Source organism: Hyperolius riggenbachi, chromosome 11, assembly GCF_040937935.1.
Source record: "Hyperolius riggenbachi isolate aHypRig1 chromosome 11, aHypRig1.pri, whole genome shotgun sequence".
Classification (NCBI taxonomy): Eukaryota; Metazoa; Chordata; class Amphibia; order Anura; family Hyperoliidae; genus Hyperolius; species Hyperolius riggenbachi.
In genome coordinates, this window is record NC_090656.1 from 216,279,221 (window position 1) to 216,300,551 (window position 21,331).

The 21,331-nt window shown below is 44.1% G+C and overlaps 1 protein-coding gene across 5 annotated transcripts in view; it reads left to right on the top strand.

Moving 5' to 3' along the window:
* NELL1 (neural EGFL like 1) overlaps nt 1-21,331 on the top strand; it is a 1,178,134-nt gene that overhangs the window by 284,411 nt on the left and 872,392 nt on the right. For all 5 annotated transcript variants that reach the window (XM_068260436.1, XM_068260433.1, XM_068260432.1 and 2 more), the window contains one exon: nt 18,977-19,147. In XM_068260436.1, coding sequence (XP_068116537.1) covers nt 18,977-19,147 — 171 coding nt within the window. The remainder of the gene's footprint in view (nt 1-18,976; nt 19,148-21,331) is intronic.

Consider the following 21,331-nt stretch of genomic DNA (forward strand, 5'->3'; position numbering starts at 1 on the left):
TTAAAAGTCACAACACAGTCAAATATGCAGTATAACAAATCACAACACTGTCCAATAAGCAGTGTAACAAATCCCAACACAACGGAATATGCAGTATACCAAATCCCAACACAATGGAATATGCAGTATACCAAATCCCAACACAATGGAATATGCAGTATACCAAATCCCAACACCATGGAATATGCAGTATACCAAATCCCAACACAATGGCATATGCAGTATACCAAATCACAACACCATGGAATATGCAGTATACCAAATCCCAACACAATGGAATATGCAGTATACCAAATCCCAACACAATGGAATATGCAGTATACCAAATCACAACACCATGGAATATGCAGTATACCAAATCCCAACACAATGGAATATGCAGTATACCAAATCCCAACACAATGGAATATGCAGTATACCAAATCACAACACCATGGAATATGCAGTATACCAAATCACAACATCATGGAATATGCAGTATACCAAATCCCAACACAATGGAATATGCAGTATACCAAATCCCAACACCATGGAATATGCAGTATACCAAATCCCAACACAATGGCATATGCAGTATACCAAATCACAACACAATGGAATATGCAGTATACCAAATCACAACACCATGGAATATGCAGTATACCAAATCCCAACACAATGGAATATGCGGTATACCAAATCCCAACACAACGGAATATGCAGTATACCAAATCCCAACACAATGGCATATGCAGTATACCAAATCCCAACACAATGGAATATGCAGTAAACCAAATCCCAACACAATGGAATATGCAGTATACCAAATCCGGACACAATGGAATATGCAGTATACCAAATCACAACACAATGGAACATGCAGTATACCAAATCACAACACAATGGAACATGCAGTATACCAAATCCCAACACAATGGAACATGCAGTATACCAAATCCCAACACAATGGCATATGCAGTATACCAAATCCCAACACAATGGCATATGCAGTATACCAAATCCCAACACAATGGCATATGCAGTATACCAAATCCCAACACAATGGCATATGCATTATACCAAATCCCAACACAATGGCATATGCAGTATACCAAATCCCAACACAATGGCATATGCAGTATACCAAATCCCAACACAATGGCATATGCAGTATACCAAATCCCAACACAATGGCATATGCAGTATACCAAATCCCAACACAATGGCATATGCAGTATACCAAATCCCAACACAACGGAATATGCAGTATACCAAATCACAACACAATGGAGTATGCAGTATACCAAATCCCAACACAATGGAATATGCAGTATATCAAATTACAACACAACAGAATATGCAGTATACCAAATCCCAACACAACGGAATATGCAGTATACCAAATCACAACACAATGGACCATGCAGTATACCAAATCCCAACACAATGGAATATGCAGTATATCAAATTACAACACAACAGAATATGCAGTATACCAAATCCCAACACAACGGAATATGCAGTATACCAAATCCCAACACAACGGAATATGCAGTGTAACAAGGAGGATGAACAATGAAAGAGAAATTACAGGAGCATTTTAGATTCATATGCTGGATATGATGAAGTCCCTTGACGTCTCTTGCAGCACTTTTGATAACTCGGTCCCTTTGTTTCCTGCGGTGGGGAGTGCCGATCTGCCAAGTGTTCCCAGGTCTGTCTTGTCTTTGATTTATGGCCACTTCAGGAAAGTCCTGTGATTCTATTAACTGAAGAAGACAGAGCTGTAAAGATTTGTGTCAGCGCGTTGATCCCCAGACCGCCAGGAGATACAATAAATATATCATGGGTAGCGCACTGTACACACAGCCCAATCCACCCCACAGCACTGTGCCTCTTCATCGGGAGCCTGTATAGTTCACCATCAGGGGTATTGATAGGAGATACCAGGGTCATTCAGAAAGTAGCAGCAGCCAAATTGCACAGAGGGAGGATAGTATTTAACGCTGCCGGGACTTTTGCAGGAGCAAAGTGAGCCATTTTTCGGCTTTACCCTGCGCCCAAATCCCCCTGCACCATTTTTACATGTGTGCCTTTTTTGTACATGCTTTAAAGGAACTAGTGAAAATAAGATAATGAATAAAATTGCTTATTTTTTACAACATTCGTTTAGAACGGGTAGGGAACCTATGGCTCGGGAGCCAGATGTGGCTCTTTTAATGGCTGCATCTGGCTCACAGACAAATCAGTAGGGGTTGATTCACTAAGCTGCACTGATCAAGCAGTGCAGCTGAGTGTGGCAGCGCAAGTAACATTTTCAAAGTAGGCACACTACTGCTGTAGCATGCACTACTAACTTACTCACGCTCCCCCCAAAACGAATGGCTGCTCCAATTGTTCCACCCTGGATCCTGTGAGGTCCAGGAGGAGAACCCCGCACTTTGATTGGCCCAATATGCTGCCTGTCACTTGACAGGTAGCCTATTGGGCCAAAGTTTGGGAATCTTCTCCTACACAGTGAATCAACCCCCCCCAGTCAGCTAGCTAATTGTACAAGCTGTTATGCTACGTACACACTTGCGATAACGATCGTTCGCTAGGAACGATAATTGAAAGATGAACGATACGGCAACGATAGGAATGCAACGATGGGATGCAGCGATCATCATACACATTGTAACGATCGTTCTCGCAGAAAAGAACGATCAGAAGGAAATGTTGCGTACATACTTATATAAAATAAAAAAAACACTGACATGGAGTTACAATAGTTACAAATATATGATTGTTAACTTGAAAACAAAGTTTAATTAAAATGAGCAATGTAACAATCTTTACGGCCGCGCTACAAAGGAAGTACTGAAGCTGGGCAGAATTCAACACAGGCGCATTGGTCCTTGTAACGATCGTTCTCGGCCGATGTCTGTACACACTATAGTTTTGTAACGGTTGTCGGTAGATACAATCCGTCAGGTTGGATATTTCCGTCGTCCCGATGTCGTTCTTTTGTCGTTCGTGTTAATGATCGTTGAGTAAAGTTTTTTCCCCGATTGTCGGCGGAACGATCGTTAATTAGCTGTTTCAAACGACCATAGTCGCCAGTGTGTACGCAGCATTAGTCTGTATTTCTCCAGTGGGAAATTGCTGATGTCGCTGAAACCCAAGAGAAGCTGAAGACGTGTCTGACACTTCCGCTGCCCAGAGGATGAACTGTGTACACATCACCATAGCAACAGGGACATGAGCCCTCTGCTGCGCATGCGCACTGTCGCAGTTTGAAACATATTGTATGGCTCTCACGGAATTACATTTTAAAATATGTGGCATTTATGGCTTTCTTAGCCAAAAAGGTTCCTGACCCCTGGTTTAGAGTAATTAGTGTTTGTCCATTGTAAAATCTTTCTTGGCCCTGATTTACATTCTGAAATTTATCACTGGTGGTGACCTCTTAAGTCCTGCCAGGTGATCTGTACGGAATGTTTGTTTACTGAGAGTTCTATGCACAGAGGGAGATGCTGCTTGCTTAGCAGTTGGAAAAAGCCGTTATTTCCCACAATGCAACGAGGTTCACAGACAGCAAACATTCAGGACCATGGTCATGACATCACACTGTGGGAGGGGTTTCCCTACAATATCAGCCATACAGAGCCCCCATGATGATCTATTCGAGAAAAGGTAAACATTTCTTGTGGGAAAGAGGGGGTATCCGCTACGGATTAGGATGAAGTTCAATCCTTGGTTAAAGTGTAGTGATATATAGAGGGTATATAGAGGCTGCCATATTCATTTCCTTTTAAGCTATACTAGTTGCCCGGCAGCCCTGCTTGCTGGCCTATTTGACTGTGAATCACACACCTGAAACAAGCATGCAGCTAACCTTGTAAGATCTGACAATAATGTCAGAAACACCTGATCTGTATGCTTGTTCCGGGTCTATTGCTAAAAGTATTAGAGGCAGAGGATCAGCAGGACAGCCAGGCAACTGCTATTGCCTGAAAGGAAATAATCATGACAGCCTTCATATACCTCTAACTACAGTTGTCCTTTAAGATCTGTTCAGCAGTGGGCCAGTGACCTCCCACTTCCTGCATGAGTAAAATACCCGCACAAAACAGGATGCATTGCAATTCTGTCTACACACCTGGATGAATCTGCAAACTCTGATACATTGAATTGTGAAGCAAAAAACCTGAGTGAGAGATTTCTATACTTAGGAGTGAGCCAGAAGCAGCCTGCAGAGGGGAGAGAGTGCTCCTGCTGTGGGTTCACAGGTGCGTGTGCTGAGCCGGTAATTCAGGTGCACAGAGATCTCCCCACCAGGGTCTCTGCGAGTTAGCAGCATCCTGCAGGGAAGTGAGTTCCCCTTCAATGGGTTCACCTGGTGTGCAGAGTCGGAAACTAACTAGTGTGTCCATGAAAATAAGAAGAAAAAAAATTCAAGGTTTAACCAGGGACGTAACTACAAATCATACCCCCCTCCCCAGGAAAATCCGGTGCCCTTTTATAGCGGAAAAAAATCTCGGCTATATCCAGCACCCTCTTCCTGGTGTATGTGGCGGAGTGGTGAGCGGTGTTTTCTTCCATATGTGCTATATCCAGCACCGTTTTATAGTGGAAAAACACATTTGGCTATATTTAGTGCAGTTTTATTTTTATTATTTTATTTATTTATTGTACTTATAAAGCGCCAACATATTACGCAGCGCTGGACATTAGTTTAGGTTACAGACAATATTTAGGGGTGACATACAGCAATACGACAATACAGGAATACAAGAAAACCAGATCACACAGCACAGTATGAGTACAAGGTAATGCTTAGTCAGTCACTGGAGGGGAGCATGGAGATTAGGCAAGTTAGGTTCACTCAGATCCATAGCATGGGTGCACAGTAATGGAGGTGCATGATCAGGTAGGACACAAGAGGAGGAGGACAGCCCTTTTAGAGCTTGTTCACACTAAGGGCGTTTTCAGCTGTTTCTTTTTTTTTAAGTGCCGGCGATCTTAAAAGCACTTGTGCAATGTGTCAACTTGCATCAGGAAGTGAAAAAAACAAATCACTCTGCAAAAGCATTTAAAAAGCACTTTACAAAAAATTGCAGCGCGCAGGCTAAAAATAATTGCGCACAAAATCTCAAAACTTTGGCGTCAGTGATTGTGATTTTATATGTGAACGAGGTCTTATATCTGAAAAAAAAAACCTTGGCTATATCCAGCGCCCTTTTATAGTCTAAAAAAAAACCTTCCACTATATCCAGCACCCTTTTATAGTTCCGCCCCCCCCCCCCCCAAAAAAAAAAACCCCTCCACTATATCCAGCACCCTTTTATAGTCCCCCCCCCCCCCCCCAAAAAAAAAAACCCCTCGGCTATATCAAGCACCCTTTATAGTCCCAAAAAAAACCTCGGCTATATCAAGCACCCTTTTTTTTCAGGTTCCCTTTTCAAATGAATGCCTTCCTTTTCTTGCGCCATAATTGTATTCTACCATTTCCTGTTCCCATCTGTGTTTCAGTTACATTTTTGCACTATGAAAATACCATCATTTTTTTTACCCTGCGCTGACTGCTCCATGAAATCCAGATCCAGCCAGTGGAACTCAGTACCTCCGGATCTGCATTCTAGCAGAAGGTGACACCTCGGCACGGGCCGCTGCGTTTATTCCCGGAATTACGCACGACACAGGTTATACATCACTGCCTCTTACTCCTATAACGACGCCATCTAGCATATGTCCTGTATGATTCTGGGGAACAGCAGAACCCCCTGCAGCTGCCTATGGCTTCTCCCCGGCATATTGCATTGGAGCTGACTGTAATATTTAACTTTAATGTGGCTGGAGATGGCTGAGAAGGCGACGTGTAATAAGGCGGGAGCAGCTGTGCGCCGGGAGAATTGCACGTTCGCCTCCGCTCAGTTGCGCACTTCCACAAAACGAAGCTGACACCAGCACACCTGTGTGCGTTACTAATGGAGGAGATTGGATGGCGGCGCTAGGGGTCCGCGGCTATAACATTTACATAAAACGCCAATACCGCCAAACTGTTCCGCGTTAGACTTGCAAATGTGATGTGAACAAAGCTGAAGCTTTATGAAGTCATTTTACCCTCCTTTTTTTCCCTTTTCTTTTTTCCTTTTTAATTGATACACCATGTGACATGAGGGAGATGTGTGTACAGTGCCAAGCACACAAATAACTATGTTGTGTTCTTTTTTTCTTTATCTGCCTGAAAGAGTTAAAAATCAGGTATGCAAGTGTTTTTCCCTGGGTCAGGACCGGGTCGGACTATGGCATAAACTTCACTGAGAAGGCACAATAGAGGAAGGAGGCGCCCTGGTAGATAAAATCGAAAAGGGATGAGGTAACTTACCTCAATGACAAAATCCTTGTAATACAACAAAAGATTTTTATTTAAGCACAAGCAACACATTTCGTGGGTCTGAGCCCGCTTCCTCAGGCCAATAACAGTGCCAAATGAAAAAAAATCTATGTAGCAAAGGGAGTCTCCTGTGAATTTTCCTTTAGGGTGCCAAGACACCCCCACCCCACGTCACTGAGAAGGAATTAGCCATAAAACACTTTCCTGGCAGAAAATAGCTTCTGCGAGCAGGAAAGAGATAAAAAGGATCAATAGTTTATACATTTTAGCTCTGGCATACTTCAATGCACGTGTCATTGAGCAGAAACAATGGAACATTAAAAAAGATAAAAAGTTCAGTTAATAAAAACAATAAAACTGGGGTAGCTAAATAAGTCATTTTTAGGAGCAAGAGCATAGATACAATTGTTTCTCTTAGTTTATTTTGACCCCAAGTTTCCTTTACAAGCCAACTAAACCCAAAAGTGAACAAGACAAATTCTTAAAGCTCCAACAATTGTACAAACTGCCCAATGAAAGGTAATGAACTCAGAGATCTTTGTAATGTTTTCCCCATCAACCAATTTTAGAAATATTTGTTCACAAGTAGGCAGCATGCCCCCAAAATAACATAATTAAGCAACCGTGTCCCCTAAATAACATATTTAAACATCATGTTTTCCAAATAACAGAATTAGGCAGCCATGTCTCCTAAAATGGCAAAATTGGGCAGTACATCCACCCAGTATGCTGATGTTGATTATTAACATCATTTAGTATTTATATAGCGCTGACATCTTATGCAGCACTTTAAAGAGTATACAGTCATGTCACTAACTGTCCATCAGAGGAGTTCACAATATAATTCCTACCATAGTATTATGTCCATCATAGTCTAGGGCCAATTTAGGGGGAAGCCAATTAACTTATCTGTATGTTTTTGGGAGGTGGGAGGAAACCAAAGTGCCAGGAGGAAACCCATGCAGACATGGGGAGACATACAAACTCCATGCAGATAGTGCCCTGCCTGTGAATCGAACAGAGGACCTAGTGCTGCAAGCCGAGAATGCAAACCACTACGCCATCGTGCTGAAAACTGGTGTTCAGCTGCTGCAATCTAAATCCTATCCGCAAAAAGGCAGACCTGCAGCTGTAAAATAGTCATGTTGCATACACAGAATAGCAGACCGCGGTGTTTATAGGAGGACGAGTCGTGTATTATTCATATGTTTGCTTACACCTCTGAATCCCATCACATGTGCGGTTTATCAGTCCATCCCAGATCCACTTCTTATTATCCTCCCGAGAAGCTCCTCGCTGGGAGTCCACGTTTATTGGACGGCATTGTTTGTTTTCCATAAGCGGTTTCCTTTTATCACTGGATGCCGTCCGCCATATACAGGGATGAATTAAATCCAAGCTAAGATTTTTGGCAAGATAAAAATTTTGCTTTGAGACGTAGAACTCGGATCGCGGGGGAACGTGGATTCAGCGCGCACATCAAAGACCACGGCGGAGTCTTGCGTCTTCCTGCATCTGTCCAGCCAATCCCATGGGCCGTCTGTCTTCTCTGCCTCACTTCTGTGATGATTATCTTCTGTCTTCAGAACTGTTGGTTTTTCAATTAGTAACAAGTTTGGAGGATAAGAGACTTTGAACGGGTCTATAAATATATATCGCTGCTTTTCACAGCGCATCTCCTTCATTATATCACCCCCTCTCTGCTCTGTGCTATTTTGCAGCATTTAAAAATGAACCTATAGTAGAATTTAAGACATTATTCATGAAATTTATTTTTTTTTCCTTTAAGGACACCCGAGGCAAAAATAAACAAATGAAATAAACAATTGTCTGTCTTCCTTCTCCTAAAAATGACTTTTTACGATATTCCACAGTATACTTTAATGTTTAAATCTACTTTTTAAGTTTTAACTGTTTTATTGTTTTTGTTCAATGACACATTCATTGAAGTATTGAAGTAAAATCTATGAACTATTGACCCTTTTTATTTCTTTCCTGCTCTCAGAAGCCATTTTCTGCTAGGAAAGTGTTTTATAGTTGGAATTTCTTATCAGGGAGGGTCACACTGTAGTCACTTCCTGTCTGAGTCAGGACTGAGTCAGCCACTTACATACCTGATATTTAACTCTTTCAGGCAGAGAAAGAAAAAAATGGAGCATAGCCTAGTTATTTGTGTGCTAGGCACTGTACATACTCATGTCTATCTCAGCATGTCACATGTCACCTCAGGTATCCTTTAAAGCGGTCCTCAACTCAGAATGTCCTCTCAGCTCTAAAAGATAAGCAACAGCATATTATTTAAAGAAAAACATTTTTTGTTACAGCTGATACAAATCTTGCAATAAATCTGCAGTTTGTCTACTTTCTGTTTTCATGTAAGAAGGCATAGGGTTAACATCCTGTGTTGACAAATGAGATCTCTGCCGTGGCAATCAGCGGATACAGCTGAGGGACCAAATTAATAGTTGTGCTTAGTCACAGATAAGGGGAGAATTAGACAGGCTAAACTCTCTAAGTACATATAGGGTGCATTACGTTATTTTTCTTCTGTCCTGTGCAAGAGTTTAGGTCCACTTTAAAGAGAATATGTACTGTAAAATTCTTACAATAAAAAGCATACCATTCTATTCATTATGTTCTCCTGGGCCCCTCTGTGCTGTTTCTGCCACTCCCTGCTGCAATCCTGGCTTCTAAAGTAATTGCCATTTTTAGGCAGTGTTTACAAACAAAAGACATGGCTTCTAACTAGAGTGTGATTGGCTGAGAGTAGCTCAGTCCGTGACTCATACAGAGCTTGGAGAGGGTGTGTATAGCGTCTGCCAATGACAAGCAGTGCTGCACATTCCAGCCTCAGCCCGACAGAGCCGGCAGAAGAGAGAAGATTAGATCATATAACCAAGATAACACAGCCACTGTGCAACTAGAAAAGGCTGCAGTAACACAGAGCACATTAGAACAGGTATAGGAACTTATAGGATAGAAGAAATAAGGCTGAAAATGTTGTTACAGAGTCTCAAGCGAAAATGAACTAATGATAGATTTGGATGTGTAGTACATCTAAGAAATGGAACATTACCAGCAAAGACAATAGTGTCAGATTGTTTTCCAGTACAGGAAGTGTTAACAACTAAGTTTTTTTTTTTTTTTTTTTTAATCTGCAAAAGAGCTTCTCTGAGCTATTCTGCCTTGCCTGGTCCAATACAGTTTTGTTTTCTTGAGCACTTAATAATCAAACAAACAGTGAGAGACAAGATAAGGTAAGATAACGTTTTACTGCAGGATAGTTCAAAGGGTCATTATTTCTGCTCTGTTTTATAGCTTAAAATACAGAGATTGTTCTTAAAACTGCAACTGTGACAGAATGATGCAATGTTGTTTAAAAAAAAAGCTATATAACTGAAAATAAAAATAGTTGAACTTGATCGACGTATGTCTTTTTTCAACCCAAATTACTATGTAACTATGAGACTCTTTTCTTTGCTGCTAATGTTCTATTCATTATCCGTACTACATACAATTCATTATATCATTTTTTGTTGTTGTTTTTTTCCAGGTTTTCTTTAATCATCCTGGTTTCATCATCAGCAATGTTTCTTATATCGATGTATTGCTGAATATTAAATCTCAAAAACATTTCCAGAATTTGTCCCTTCCTTTCAGAGGAGGCAACCGAAATGTCTGTATATGTTCTAATCCTATTGTGTCTTGACTTACTGTAACTGCCTACTCTTTCTCCTCATTCGTTAAGTCGTCTCTCCGTGACTATGAGTACATTTGCACGCCTGGTGCGTCTATCAGCCATGGCTTCTTTTTACTGATGCACAGACATGTTCGTAACGTCACATATGCTGTCTGTCCATCTTGGCCTCTGCCGTTCTCTTCTTCTTTTGCCTTTAATTTGTCCAAACCTCAAGGATTTCTCCAAAGAATCCGGCCTTCTCAGTTAACTATCATTAATCTGGTGCCAAAGCAGTGAGTTGGGTGCTAAATACAGCTATTAGCCAATTGGCTACTGCATGTGTTATTGGTTATAGCTAAACATATATGCTTGGCTACAACTAGTGGTCTTCTGGGAGTTAGGGTTAGGAGGTTGGTTTTTTGGGGGGGGGGGTGCTAGAAATGGGTGTGTTCTTGCTAGGCATTAAGAGAGGGGATAGAGTTAGACAATAAGTGGGGTGTTCTTCTTAGGCACTTGGGGTGGGGGTTAGAGTTAGGCATTAGGTGAGGTTCTCTTGTTAGGTGCATGGGGGGTTAGGGTGAGGCTGGGGGGTGTTCTTGTTAGGCACTTGGGGAGGGGGGGGGGTTACAGTTTGGTGTCAGGTGCTCTTATTAGGCACTTGGAGGGATTTAGGCATTGAGTGTTTTTGTTAGGCACTTTGGGGGGGTAGGCTTAGGCTTTAAGTGTGGTATCCTTAAACACGGGGTGGGGGGTGGGTTAGGGTTAGGCATTAGGTGTAAGAGAAAGGGAAGGTTGGCCCAACTGCAATGTTTCTACCTGCCGCTACTATTCTTATCTTCAACCAGGTAGTGAAATGTATTCTTTCCTTTAATCTTTCCCTATTTCATGGTTCATAAACTGCGCTACCACCAATGTTATTTACATAATGTCTTGTCATAAATGTTTAGTACAGTACGTAGGTGGCACAACCCGAGCCCTTAGAGATAGGATTTTAGAACATTATGAACATTATTGGGGTTTTTCGAAAGATAATTTTGGAGGTTCCAAGGTTTTATGTCACTTTGCTGTTAGTCATGAGTTATCTTCAATCTTCAAGGGGTTGAGAGGGTTTTGGGACCAATTAGGGGAGGAGACAACCAGAGAGACCTTTTAAAGCGGGAGACAAATTGGATTTGGCGAACTCGTGTTCCGGCCGGTTTTAGTTCAAGATGGGATGTCAGCCTGTTCTATAATTTATGAATAATACACTATTGGTTCCTCTGTGTTTGTCTTGTCCATAGGTGCTATGCTAGGTAACTTATTCATAGGTTATGTAGTGTGTTCTGTTGGTTCTTAAAGAGAACCCGAGGTGGGTTTGAAGAATATTATCTGCATACAGAGGCTGGATCTGCCTATACAGCCCAGCCTCTGTTGCTATCCCAAACCCCCCTAAGGTCCCCCTGCACTCTGCAATCCCTCATAAATCACAGCCACGCTGCTGACAAACAGCTTGTCAGAGCTGGCTGTGTTTATCTCTATAGTGTCAGTCTGCTGCTCTCCCCGCCTCCTGCAGAACTCCAGTCCCCGCCTGCATCCCTTTCCTCCCTGCTGATTGGAGGAAGGGACGGGGGCAGGGACCGGAGCTATGCAGGAGGCGGGGGAGCAGCCGAGACTGACACTACAGATGTAAACACAGCCTCACAGCATGGCTGTGATTTATGAGGGATTGCAGAGTGCAGGGGGACATTAGGGGGGTTTGGGATAGCAACAGAGGCTGGGCTGTATAGGCAGATCCAGCCTCTGTAGGCAGATAACATTCTTTAAACACACCTCGGGTTCTCTTTAATTGAGCACTTTTGGTACTTAGTTAGATATGCATTTTTACTATTTTTGTAGTCCGTATAAATTGTTGCTCCTGCATTAGCACTTTTAGCTATGACTAAGGAGCGATTATATGCCGATACGCATGAGCTGATGGGGCTTTTTGTCCAGTACTGATGCTTTTTGAATAAAAATCGGACTTTTATCATCCAGTTGAGCAGACTTCCCCTTTCTCTGCAAATGTTTGGCCTGGCTGTGCTCAGTCCTGTTCCTGGCTGATGTGGTGAGCGGTGTTCCTTCTTACGATTGTGTTAGGAATTAGATGTTTGGGGGCTCTTGATATGCACTGGGGGGGGGGGGGGGGTTAAGTTTAGGCATTAGGTGTGTATGTGGTGGTGTTGGTGGGGGGGGGGGAGTTGTTTCCTGTTAGGCACTTACAGGCGAGGGTTCAAGTGAGAATGGGCGGGGGGTAGTGCATAGCAAAATAGTAAATTATGGATATAAGTAGGTAGCGGCACAACCTGGCGCCTAACTCTGGCGGACCTGCAATATATACTCTCGTCATGCTGTATTTACAAAACTGATGTCGAGGACAGTCACCAAATACCCGCTCCCACATTCCCTCACCCACCCCCGCCACATGAAATGGAATAACCCTGTTAGTGTAAAATTGAAACGGTAAATGATTACTCACTGAGTCGCTGTCCTTCACTCTCCCTTCTGCTTCGGAGGACAGATTAAACCGGCTGGTCTATCGCTGGAAGACAACCGTGTAAAACGTCAGGATTAATCTGGGGGAAGCATCTGGGGAGCAGTAAGACATACGCAGTGACAGTGGTCAGATGATTGCGCCGGATGACAATCGGGTTCTGTCTAATAACATTCATTTACAGTGTAGAATTGGAATCACATGTCAGCGAGGTCTCTGCTGTCTCCTCAGTCAGGGCTGACGACTTCTGATGGATTGCAGGCCTCCCTCCTCTCCCACAATCCAGCTGTGCAGAGTCTCTCCGCGCCTCAGGATGGGGACTGAGACACTGCAGCAGCTTCTGAATATTGTGCTGCCTTCTTAAAGCAGGATAATAAGCTATAAAATCTCATTCCATTTACCCACTGCTCTGTATTCATTATGCAGTCTGCAACCTGACCCTGCATTTCAAGCATTCCAATATAATCATAAATGTTTCTGCCATAATCTTATCTCAGTCAGCCTGGCTCTATCTGGTACATTGCCTGCGAGAAGGAAGCTTGTTTTCTCCCCGCCCACATTTCTGCTCCTCGCTGATTGGCTGAGGGCAGTTCAGTGAGACACAAGGCTGAGAAGGGAAATGCACCTCACCCCCTCTGCAGAACCTGCTTAAATACGATCTATGTTGTGCTCACATGTTTACAAAGCAAGCTAGATAGGACAGTGCAATTTCTAGAAGAAAAAGCATAATGGAGGAAATGACACTAGGATTAGCTTCAGTCAGATGCAGCAAAGATGGAACATGCCTGTTCTATTTATTCGCTATTTATAATCCACTGAAATAAAAACTTGGACAGTACAATATATCTGTTCTGTAAGTAGAACAAGTATTTATCTATGTATATATATACTTTTTTTTTCCTGGGATAGTATGGTGGTCCCTGCTGTTTTTTTAAGAAGGTATGTGCGATAATTCATCTTTAAAGTGACCCAGAGATGTCGGCCATTAAAGATTTTTTTTTCTACTTACCCGGGGCATCCTCCAGCCCCATAAGTATGGATGCGTCCCTCGCCACAGAAGCCGGGGTCTTCTGTGCTTGCGCAGAAGGTCCGCACAGGGGCAGAAAGCCCCCTGCTGATGTCACTGAGTCAGACTGGACCCGACTGAGTCAAATACCGGAGCTGATTGCTGCTTAATGGAGGCACGCAGGGGGACTGCGAGGGAAGCATCCATGCTTATGGGGCTGGAGGGGGAGGGGCTTAAACAAATCTTTAATAGCTGATGTCTCCGGTACACTTTGAAGAGGAACCTTAACCCAGGATTGAACTTCAACCCAGTGAGTGGCTGATACTCTCTTTCCTATGAGAAATCTGTACCTTTTCTCAAATAGATCATCATGGGGGTTTGTATGGCTGATATGTGGTGAAACCCCTCCCACAATGTGATGTCAGGACCTAGGTCCTGACCGTTTCCTGTCTGGGAACCTGGTTGCATTGTTAGATCTCCCTCTGCGGAATGTTCATTTAGGCCTGGGGCACACCAGAGGAGTTTTTCTGAGCGTTTTGAGTTTTTAAATCTGCTGCTAATGTTATCCTATGGGCTGAGACACACCAGAAAAGCTCCCCAAACGCTAGAGGTTTCAAAAGCTCTTCCCAATGTAATGCTATGGTTTTTTTTTTTTACAAAACCTCATTGCTCCAGTGTGCACAGACACATAGGATAACATTAGCAGCAGATTTAAAAACTCAAAACGCTCAGAAAAACTCCTCTGGTGTGCCCCAGGCCTTACTGCGAGTTCTATGCACAGAGATCACTTGGCAGGACTAAAGGTGCCACCACCTGTGATACATTTCAGAATGTTGGAGAAAGGAGAGAGGCGGGCACTGCTGCATAAAATCCCTTTATTGTGGCCGGGTTACAGAGTGGTTGCAGTGGGGGGAGAGGGCAGCCCTCTCCCCCCACTGCAACCACTCTGTAACCCGGCCACAATAAAGGGATTTTATGCAGCAGTGTCCGCCTCTCTCCTTTCTCCAAGACGCTGTGGCATATCGGTGCACGTTGCAGGTAAGCCCACCTGTGGCCGTTCCATCCCTGCCGCATACTGGTGCCAGTTTTCTCTATTTTTCCTTTCCTAATCATTACATTTTAGAATGTAAATCAGAGTGAGTAAAGATTTTACAATCGACAAAAAATGACTTAAGTTATAAATAATATTGTAAAAAAATGTTTTATTCAGGATGTTGTTTTCACTACAGTTCCTTTTTAAAGGATACCCAAGGTGACATGATGAGATAGACATGTGTATGTACAGTGCCTAGCATACAAATAACTAGGCTGTGTTCCTTTTTTTTTTTTTCTCTGCCTGAAAGTGTTAAACATCAGGTATGTGGACTGGGTCACAGTGTGACCCTCACTGATAAGAAATTACAAATATAAAACACTTCCCTAGCAGAAAATGGCTTCTGAGAGCAGGCAAGAGATAAAAAGGTTCAATAGTTCATAGATTTTAGCTCTGGCATACTTCAATGAATGTATCATTAAGCAAAAACAATAAAACTGTTAAAACCTAAAAAGTAGATTTAAATATAAAATAAAACGGTGGACTATCTTAAAAAGTCATTTTTAGGAGGGGGAGGATAACATCCTATAGAGCCTTCCCTGTCTTCTCTTGCTCCCCTCATTCCAGCATTGTCACCCGTGTGTACTCGTTGTGTGTACTCGGCCAATTGGTCAAATGCATGTCTGTGAGCCCTTGGGAGGCTCTGTACTGTGCATGCGTAAGTGCGCTTACATGCACAGTCACAAATGGGCACTATGGAGCCGCCCATATTCGGAACCACTCAGGTAAACCAATCAGGTTTACTCTCTGAAATGGCGCCTTTCTGTCTGCTTTTGCTTTGGAGCTCTGGAAATTGTTTCTTAGCAGAACTAACCTCTTGGCCCTCATCCATTTCTGACTGCTCAGGGACCTTGCTTGGGAGGCCAAAGCCACCAATTGTGTGCCAGGTCTCCACGCCGACTCCCAGCTTATCCCTCATTGGTGACAGTCCATCTCTGAGGTCTGCAACATGCCAATGAGATCTGGAACACATCCGTGAATGAGCTTCTCTCCTCTGGCCTGGGCATGAGTAACGCCAGCTGGAATCCATGCCAACCTTGTCTCCCTGCCATCTCCTGGCTCTGTCTCCTTTACCGCCACTATCCCCCCAGTATTGCACAGTTGTAGAGTGTCACAGCTGCATGGCGGACTCGGTGGAGAAAACGGTAAATGTCACAGAGGTTACACAGAGGCATCTGAGCAGTAAGTTCAGTCGACACTTTGATAGATGCCAGCGACATTTCTGCCTGCGTGCCTGGGGGGGAAATCACTTGTATGTTATTGGCCAACAAAGGCTGCCTATACATCTTTCATTCTTAGCAGCGTTGTGCAGAAATGGAAAGCTGTTCTGTAGGAATCTGGAGGAGTATTTAAATTCTGCAGCAGGAAATGTGACAGTATGATTGCCTGGCTGGGGTGCCGAGCTATGTGCAGATAATAAAGAAGACTGCAGATAGAGAGGCTGAGCGGTGAGTGGCCATGTGCAGAGACGGATGTGGAAGTGTGTGAGTGGCAGGCATCTGATTATCTATAGCGGGAGCAGCACTGGTGAACTAGTAAGGGGTGTGCAGTACACTACAGGAGTGTATGGCGACTCTCCTTGAATTAAATCAAATGAAGAATTTATTCTGGTCCAAAAATTGTCCATACACTTCTCTATACGGTAACCTTTTCTGTGTCCCTTCTCTCATCTGTTACTTTGTGTGAGCTGTCCATAGTGCTGAAACCAGCACAGAGTGGCATAGTGGTTATCGCTCTTCCCGTGCAGTCCTGGTTCAAATCCCAGCCAGGAAACCATCTGCAGGGAGTTTGTATGTTCTCCCTGTGTCTGTGTGGGTTTCCTCCAGGCACTCCAGTTTCCTCCCACATTTCAAAAACCTACAGATAAGTCAATTGGCTTCCCCCTAACATTGCCCCTAGTCCAGGCTTTCTCAACCAGGGTTCCCTGGAACCCCAGGGTTCCTTGAGGACTCTGCAGGGGTTCCTTGGCATTTTCCCCCATCGTGGGGGAAGTATAATAGAGCACACTATAATAGGTAGTACTGTAACAAGAAGCACTAAATTGGGGCATCAGGAGATGGTATAATGAGTGGCAGTGTAATGGGGTAGTGAAATAAACAGCCACACATACTTTTAAAGACCATGCCTCCTGCAAAATAAATACAGGGGTTCCTCGAGACCAAAAAATTGTTTGCAGGGGTTCCTTGAGATCCAAAAGTTATTAGCAGGGTTCCTCCATGGTAGAAAGGTTGAGAAAGGCTGCCCTAGTCTATGATGCATACACTACTCGATACATACATACTGTATGACTATAGTAGGGATTAGATTGTGAGCTGTCCATAGTACTGAAACTGATATACTGGAGAAATGTTCTGTGAGCTGTCCATAGTGCTGAAACCATTATACTGGAGAAAAAAATGTACTGTGAGCTTTCCATAGTGCTGAAACTAATATACTGGGGCAATAATGTTCTGTGAGCTGTCCATAGTGCTGAATCCATTATACTGGGGAAATAATGCTCTGTGAGCTATCCATAGTGCTGAAACCATTATACCGAGGAAATAATGTTCTGTGAGCTGTCCATAGTGCTGAAACCATTATACCGGAGAAATAATGTTCTGTGAGCTGTCCATAGTGCTGAAACCATTATACTGGGGCAATAATGTTCTGTGAGCTGTCCACAATGCTGAAGCCATTATACTGGGAAAATAATGTTCTGTGAGCTGTCCATAGTGCTGAAACCATTATACTGGAGAAATAATGTACTGTGAGCTGTCCATAGTGCTGAAACCATTATACTGGAGAAATAATGTACTGTGGGCTGTCCATAATGCTGAAACCATTATACTGGGGAAATAATGTACTGTGAGCTGTCCATAGTGCTGAAACCATTATACCGAGGAAATAATGTTCTGTGAGCTGTCCATAGTGCTGAAACCATTATACCGAGGAAATAATGCTCTGTGAGCTGTCCATAGTGCTGAAACCATTATACTGGGGAAATAATGTACTGTGAGCTGTCCATAGTGCTGAAACCATTATACTGGGGAAATAATGTTCTGTGAGCTGTCCATAGTGCTGAAACCATTATACTGGGGAAATGTACTGTGAGCTGTCCATAGTGCTGAAACCATTATACTGGAAAAATGATGTACTGTGAGCTGTCCAGAGTGCTAAAACAATTATACCAGGTCTCGTTTTCTGTTATGCTGGGTTCACACTACCACTAAAAAAGTTCAGTTTAGCGGAACAAAATGCAATAGATCCAAATATATGCGAACAGATCCTGTGCAATGCAATAGCATCTGTTCACATAAGTCCATTCAGAATGGATCCATGCATTCCTTTCCAATTAACAGAACACAACTTTGAGTCCTACATGATCACTCCATATAGGCCAGACAAGCAGAGACTGATGGAATCAATGCTAGCCTATGAGAACAGATGGTGTCCATTCTCGCTAGGCTTCTCACCACCTACTGTATGTTTTTAAAAACATTCATTCGGGTCCTTTACACTAGAAACCCCGGGATACACATCCCAGAGCCCCCGACGAAGCATCAGATTCGTATTTATTTCGATAGACCAATGGGAATAGTTTCTCCCCAGAGAGGACCCTCATTGGCTGGAGTAGTAGACCAATAAAAATCCTCCCTGGTGCTTATGGAGGGTCCCCATTGGTCTTTTGCCAGCCATTTGGAGCCTATTGCTTCTGCTGGGGCCCTGCGATCAGTATACTAGCGTTTTTTAGTGTGCAGGGACACAAATGATTGGCGGCAGGTAAAAAGCGGGTGGCGAATGAGCACTGGATGAAAAACGAATGCCCAAGATAAACTTTGTTGAAGCGTGAAACAAATCAGTTTTTACAAGATCTGTTTATCATCCAATACAGTGTGAACCCGGCCTAGTACCTTTTTCTGTCACTTGCAGTTTCTCCGCTTTCTTCCCCCTTTTATGTGCCCTTTTCTCTTCCTCCCTTCTTAATCTCAGTCTCAAGTCAAGTCTCACTTTGTTTACCCTTCCCTGATTTCTCCATTCTCCCCCCCCCCCCTTCCCCAACATAGGAACTGTCTATCATGTTATTAAGAGAGAAAAAAGGAGCCTGATTTCTTTCATCTGCTCACAGCATTAGCCTGTCCATGGAGGGATAGAGAAAAAACTATTGCCCATTTCCTTTCCCTTCTCTCTCTTTTCAGAAATTGCATGTTGGAAGCTAATGTATCCTTCAGAGAGTGTTCGGCCTGTGAGCACAGCTGGTCTCATCTTGGCGAGCCGTCCTCTGTCTCTCAAACTTTTTTTCCACCCGATTGAAGAGGTTGATACTGACTCCTTACTGTGTGCTTGTCTTGCAGCTTCTTTGAACTGGAGAGCAGCGGTCTGAGGGATGAGATCCGATACCACTACAGGTTTAATGGGAAATCTCGGACTGAGGCCTTTCCCTATCGGCTGGCCGATGGACAGTGGCACAAAGTGGCGCTGACAGTTAGCGCGTCTCACGTTCTGCTCCACGTCGACTGCAACAAGTAAGTTGTGGAAGCTCTATGTCAAAGTGTCCAAGTCTATAATGCTAAAGTGGAGCTCTGATGAAGGGTTTTTTATTTGATTTCCTTCTATGTTAAAAAATATGGTAACCAGTGACAGACTACCTGAAGTGACAGAGATAAACATAGGTACATATAGTACTAGTCCTGCAAAAAATAGTGTCTGAAGTCCCTTTGTTTTCTTGCTCAGCATGTGTAGAATTGTTACCAATGCAAGTCAAACAGCCAATGTAATACAGCCCCATGTCCTGAAAAGTTGGACAGGCCTGCTGTAGAGGCTTCCCATGATGTCCTGATGCCCCGTTGCTGCTCTCGGATCCCCAAGCAAGATTTCCTACACTTTTTGGATAACTGCACCTTCTCATGCCCAAGTGCTCCATTCTACTGCGCAGGTGCAGCTGTGTTCATGCGTGTGCAGCATACCTGCACTCATGCTTGAAGACGAGCATAGCCCAGATCTTCCATAAGGTCCAGGCAAGCAGTCACAGGAGCGCGGATGACACGGTAAGCCTCTATAGGATCCAGAGGCTTCACTCTTCTTAGGAAAGTATTTCCTTTTGACCTGACCTTCGGCTCAGGTCCACTTTAAAGTCAATGGGAATTGATTATGAAAAAATCATCCACATACTTACCTAAGGAGAAGAAACGCTTGGAGTTCCAGCGCTGGCTCCCCGGGAGCAGTATTCCACCAATTTGGTCAAATACTGCTCTCTGCCACTAGAAGTTTTTGGAATCCAAACTTTGCAAGTGCCCTCTCTTGTGCACTTGCGCATGCGCAGTATGGAGCCACCTGTCTTTGGGAGGTCTCAACTCCCGAAGACTTCAGAAGTTCCCCGCAGTGGGAATTCTAACGGGGAGCCAGCCCTGCACCGAGGGCATAGGGAGAGAAGCGGGAAGGCTCTATAGGACCCAGAGTCTTCCCTCTCCTTAGGTACGTATCTGGCTGATTTGATTCCCGTTGACTTTAAGTGATTTTAGACATTATAATATGTTTGTCGTGATCTTGGCTTTTACGGGATGTTTCAGAGGAAGCTGAACTCTTCATGGCTTTGCCTTCTGTGTTTCATAGAAGTTGATTGAATCATTGCGCATCTTCCAAGGGGAGCCTGCTGTGCGCTCATTGAGGACGACAGAAAGGAAACTCGTCTCTGGCATCTATTCATGGGGCATTAAAGAGCCTATCATACATCTTTAAAAGTGGAGATGTTTTTTTAGTCATAATGGCAATGCTAAAATATCCATTGCATAATTGTGCTAGGCCTTCATTCCTTACAGTGAGCTAAACGCTGGAAATACAGAAGCTCTTTTGTTACATTAAAATGTTTGTACTGTTGGCTGCTGATTTCTTTAGAGAGGGTCCCTGAGGATCTGCAACTGAGGATGAGCCGGGATAATGGTTTTTAGTTTGCAAATAGTTGCCTAAAATCTGACAAGCTTTTGTCTAAGTTTATTTATTTTTAGAATGGATGTTTTTCTTGTAGCTCCTACACCAACTTTCCTATGGCTTTCCTTCCATGTGCAGCAGCCCCCCTCCCATTCCTTGTGCAGCAGCCCCCCTCCCATTCCTTGTGCAGCAGCCCTCCTCCCATTCCATGTGCAGCAGCCCCCCCCCTCTGCCATGTGCAGCAGCCACCCCCCCCCCCTCTGCCATGTGCAGCAGCCACCCTCCCATTCCTTGTGCAGCAGCCCCCCTCCCATTTCATGTGCAGCAGCCCCCCCCCCCCCCCTCTGCCATGTGCAGCAGCCTTAGCCACCCTCCCATTCCTTGTGCAGCAGCCCTCCTCCCATTCCATGTGCAGCAGCCACCCTCCCATTCCATGTGCAGCAGCCACCCCCCTTCTCTGCTACGTGCAGCAGCCCCCCTCCTCTGCTATGTAAAGCAGCCTCCCTCCTCTGCCATGTGCAGCAGCCCCCCTCCTCTGCCATGTGCAGCAGCCCCCCTTCTCTGCTATGTGCAGCAGCCCCCCTCCTCTGCTATGTGCAGCAGCCCCCCTCCTCTGTCATGTGCAGCAGCCTCCTCCTCTGCCATGTGCAGCAGCCCCCCTCCTCTGCCATGTGCAGCAGCCCCCCTCCTCCGCCATGTGCAGCAGCCCCCCTCCTCTGCGATGTGCAGCAGCCCCCCTCCTCTGCCATGTGCAGCAGTCCCCCCCTCCTATTTCATGTGCA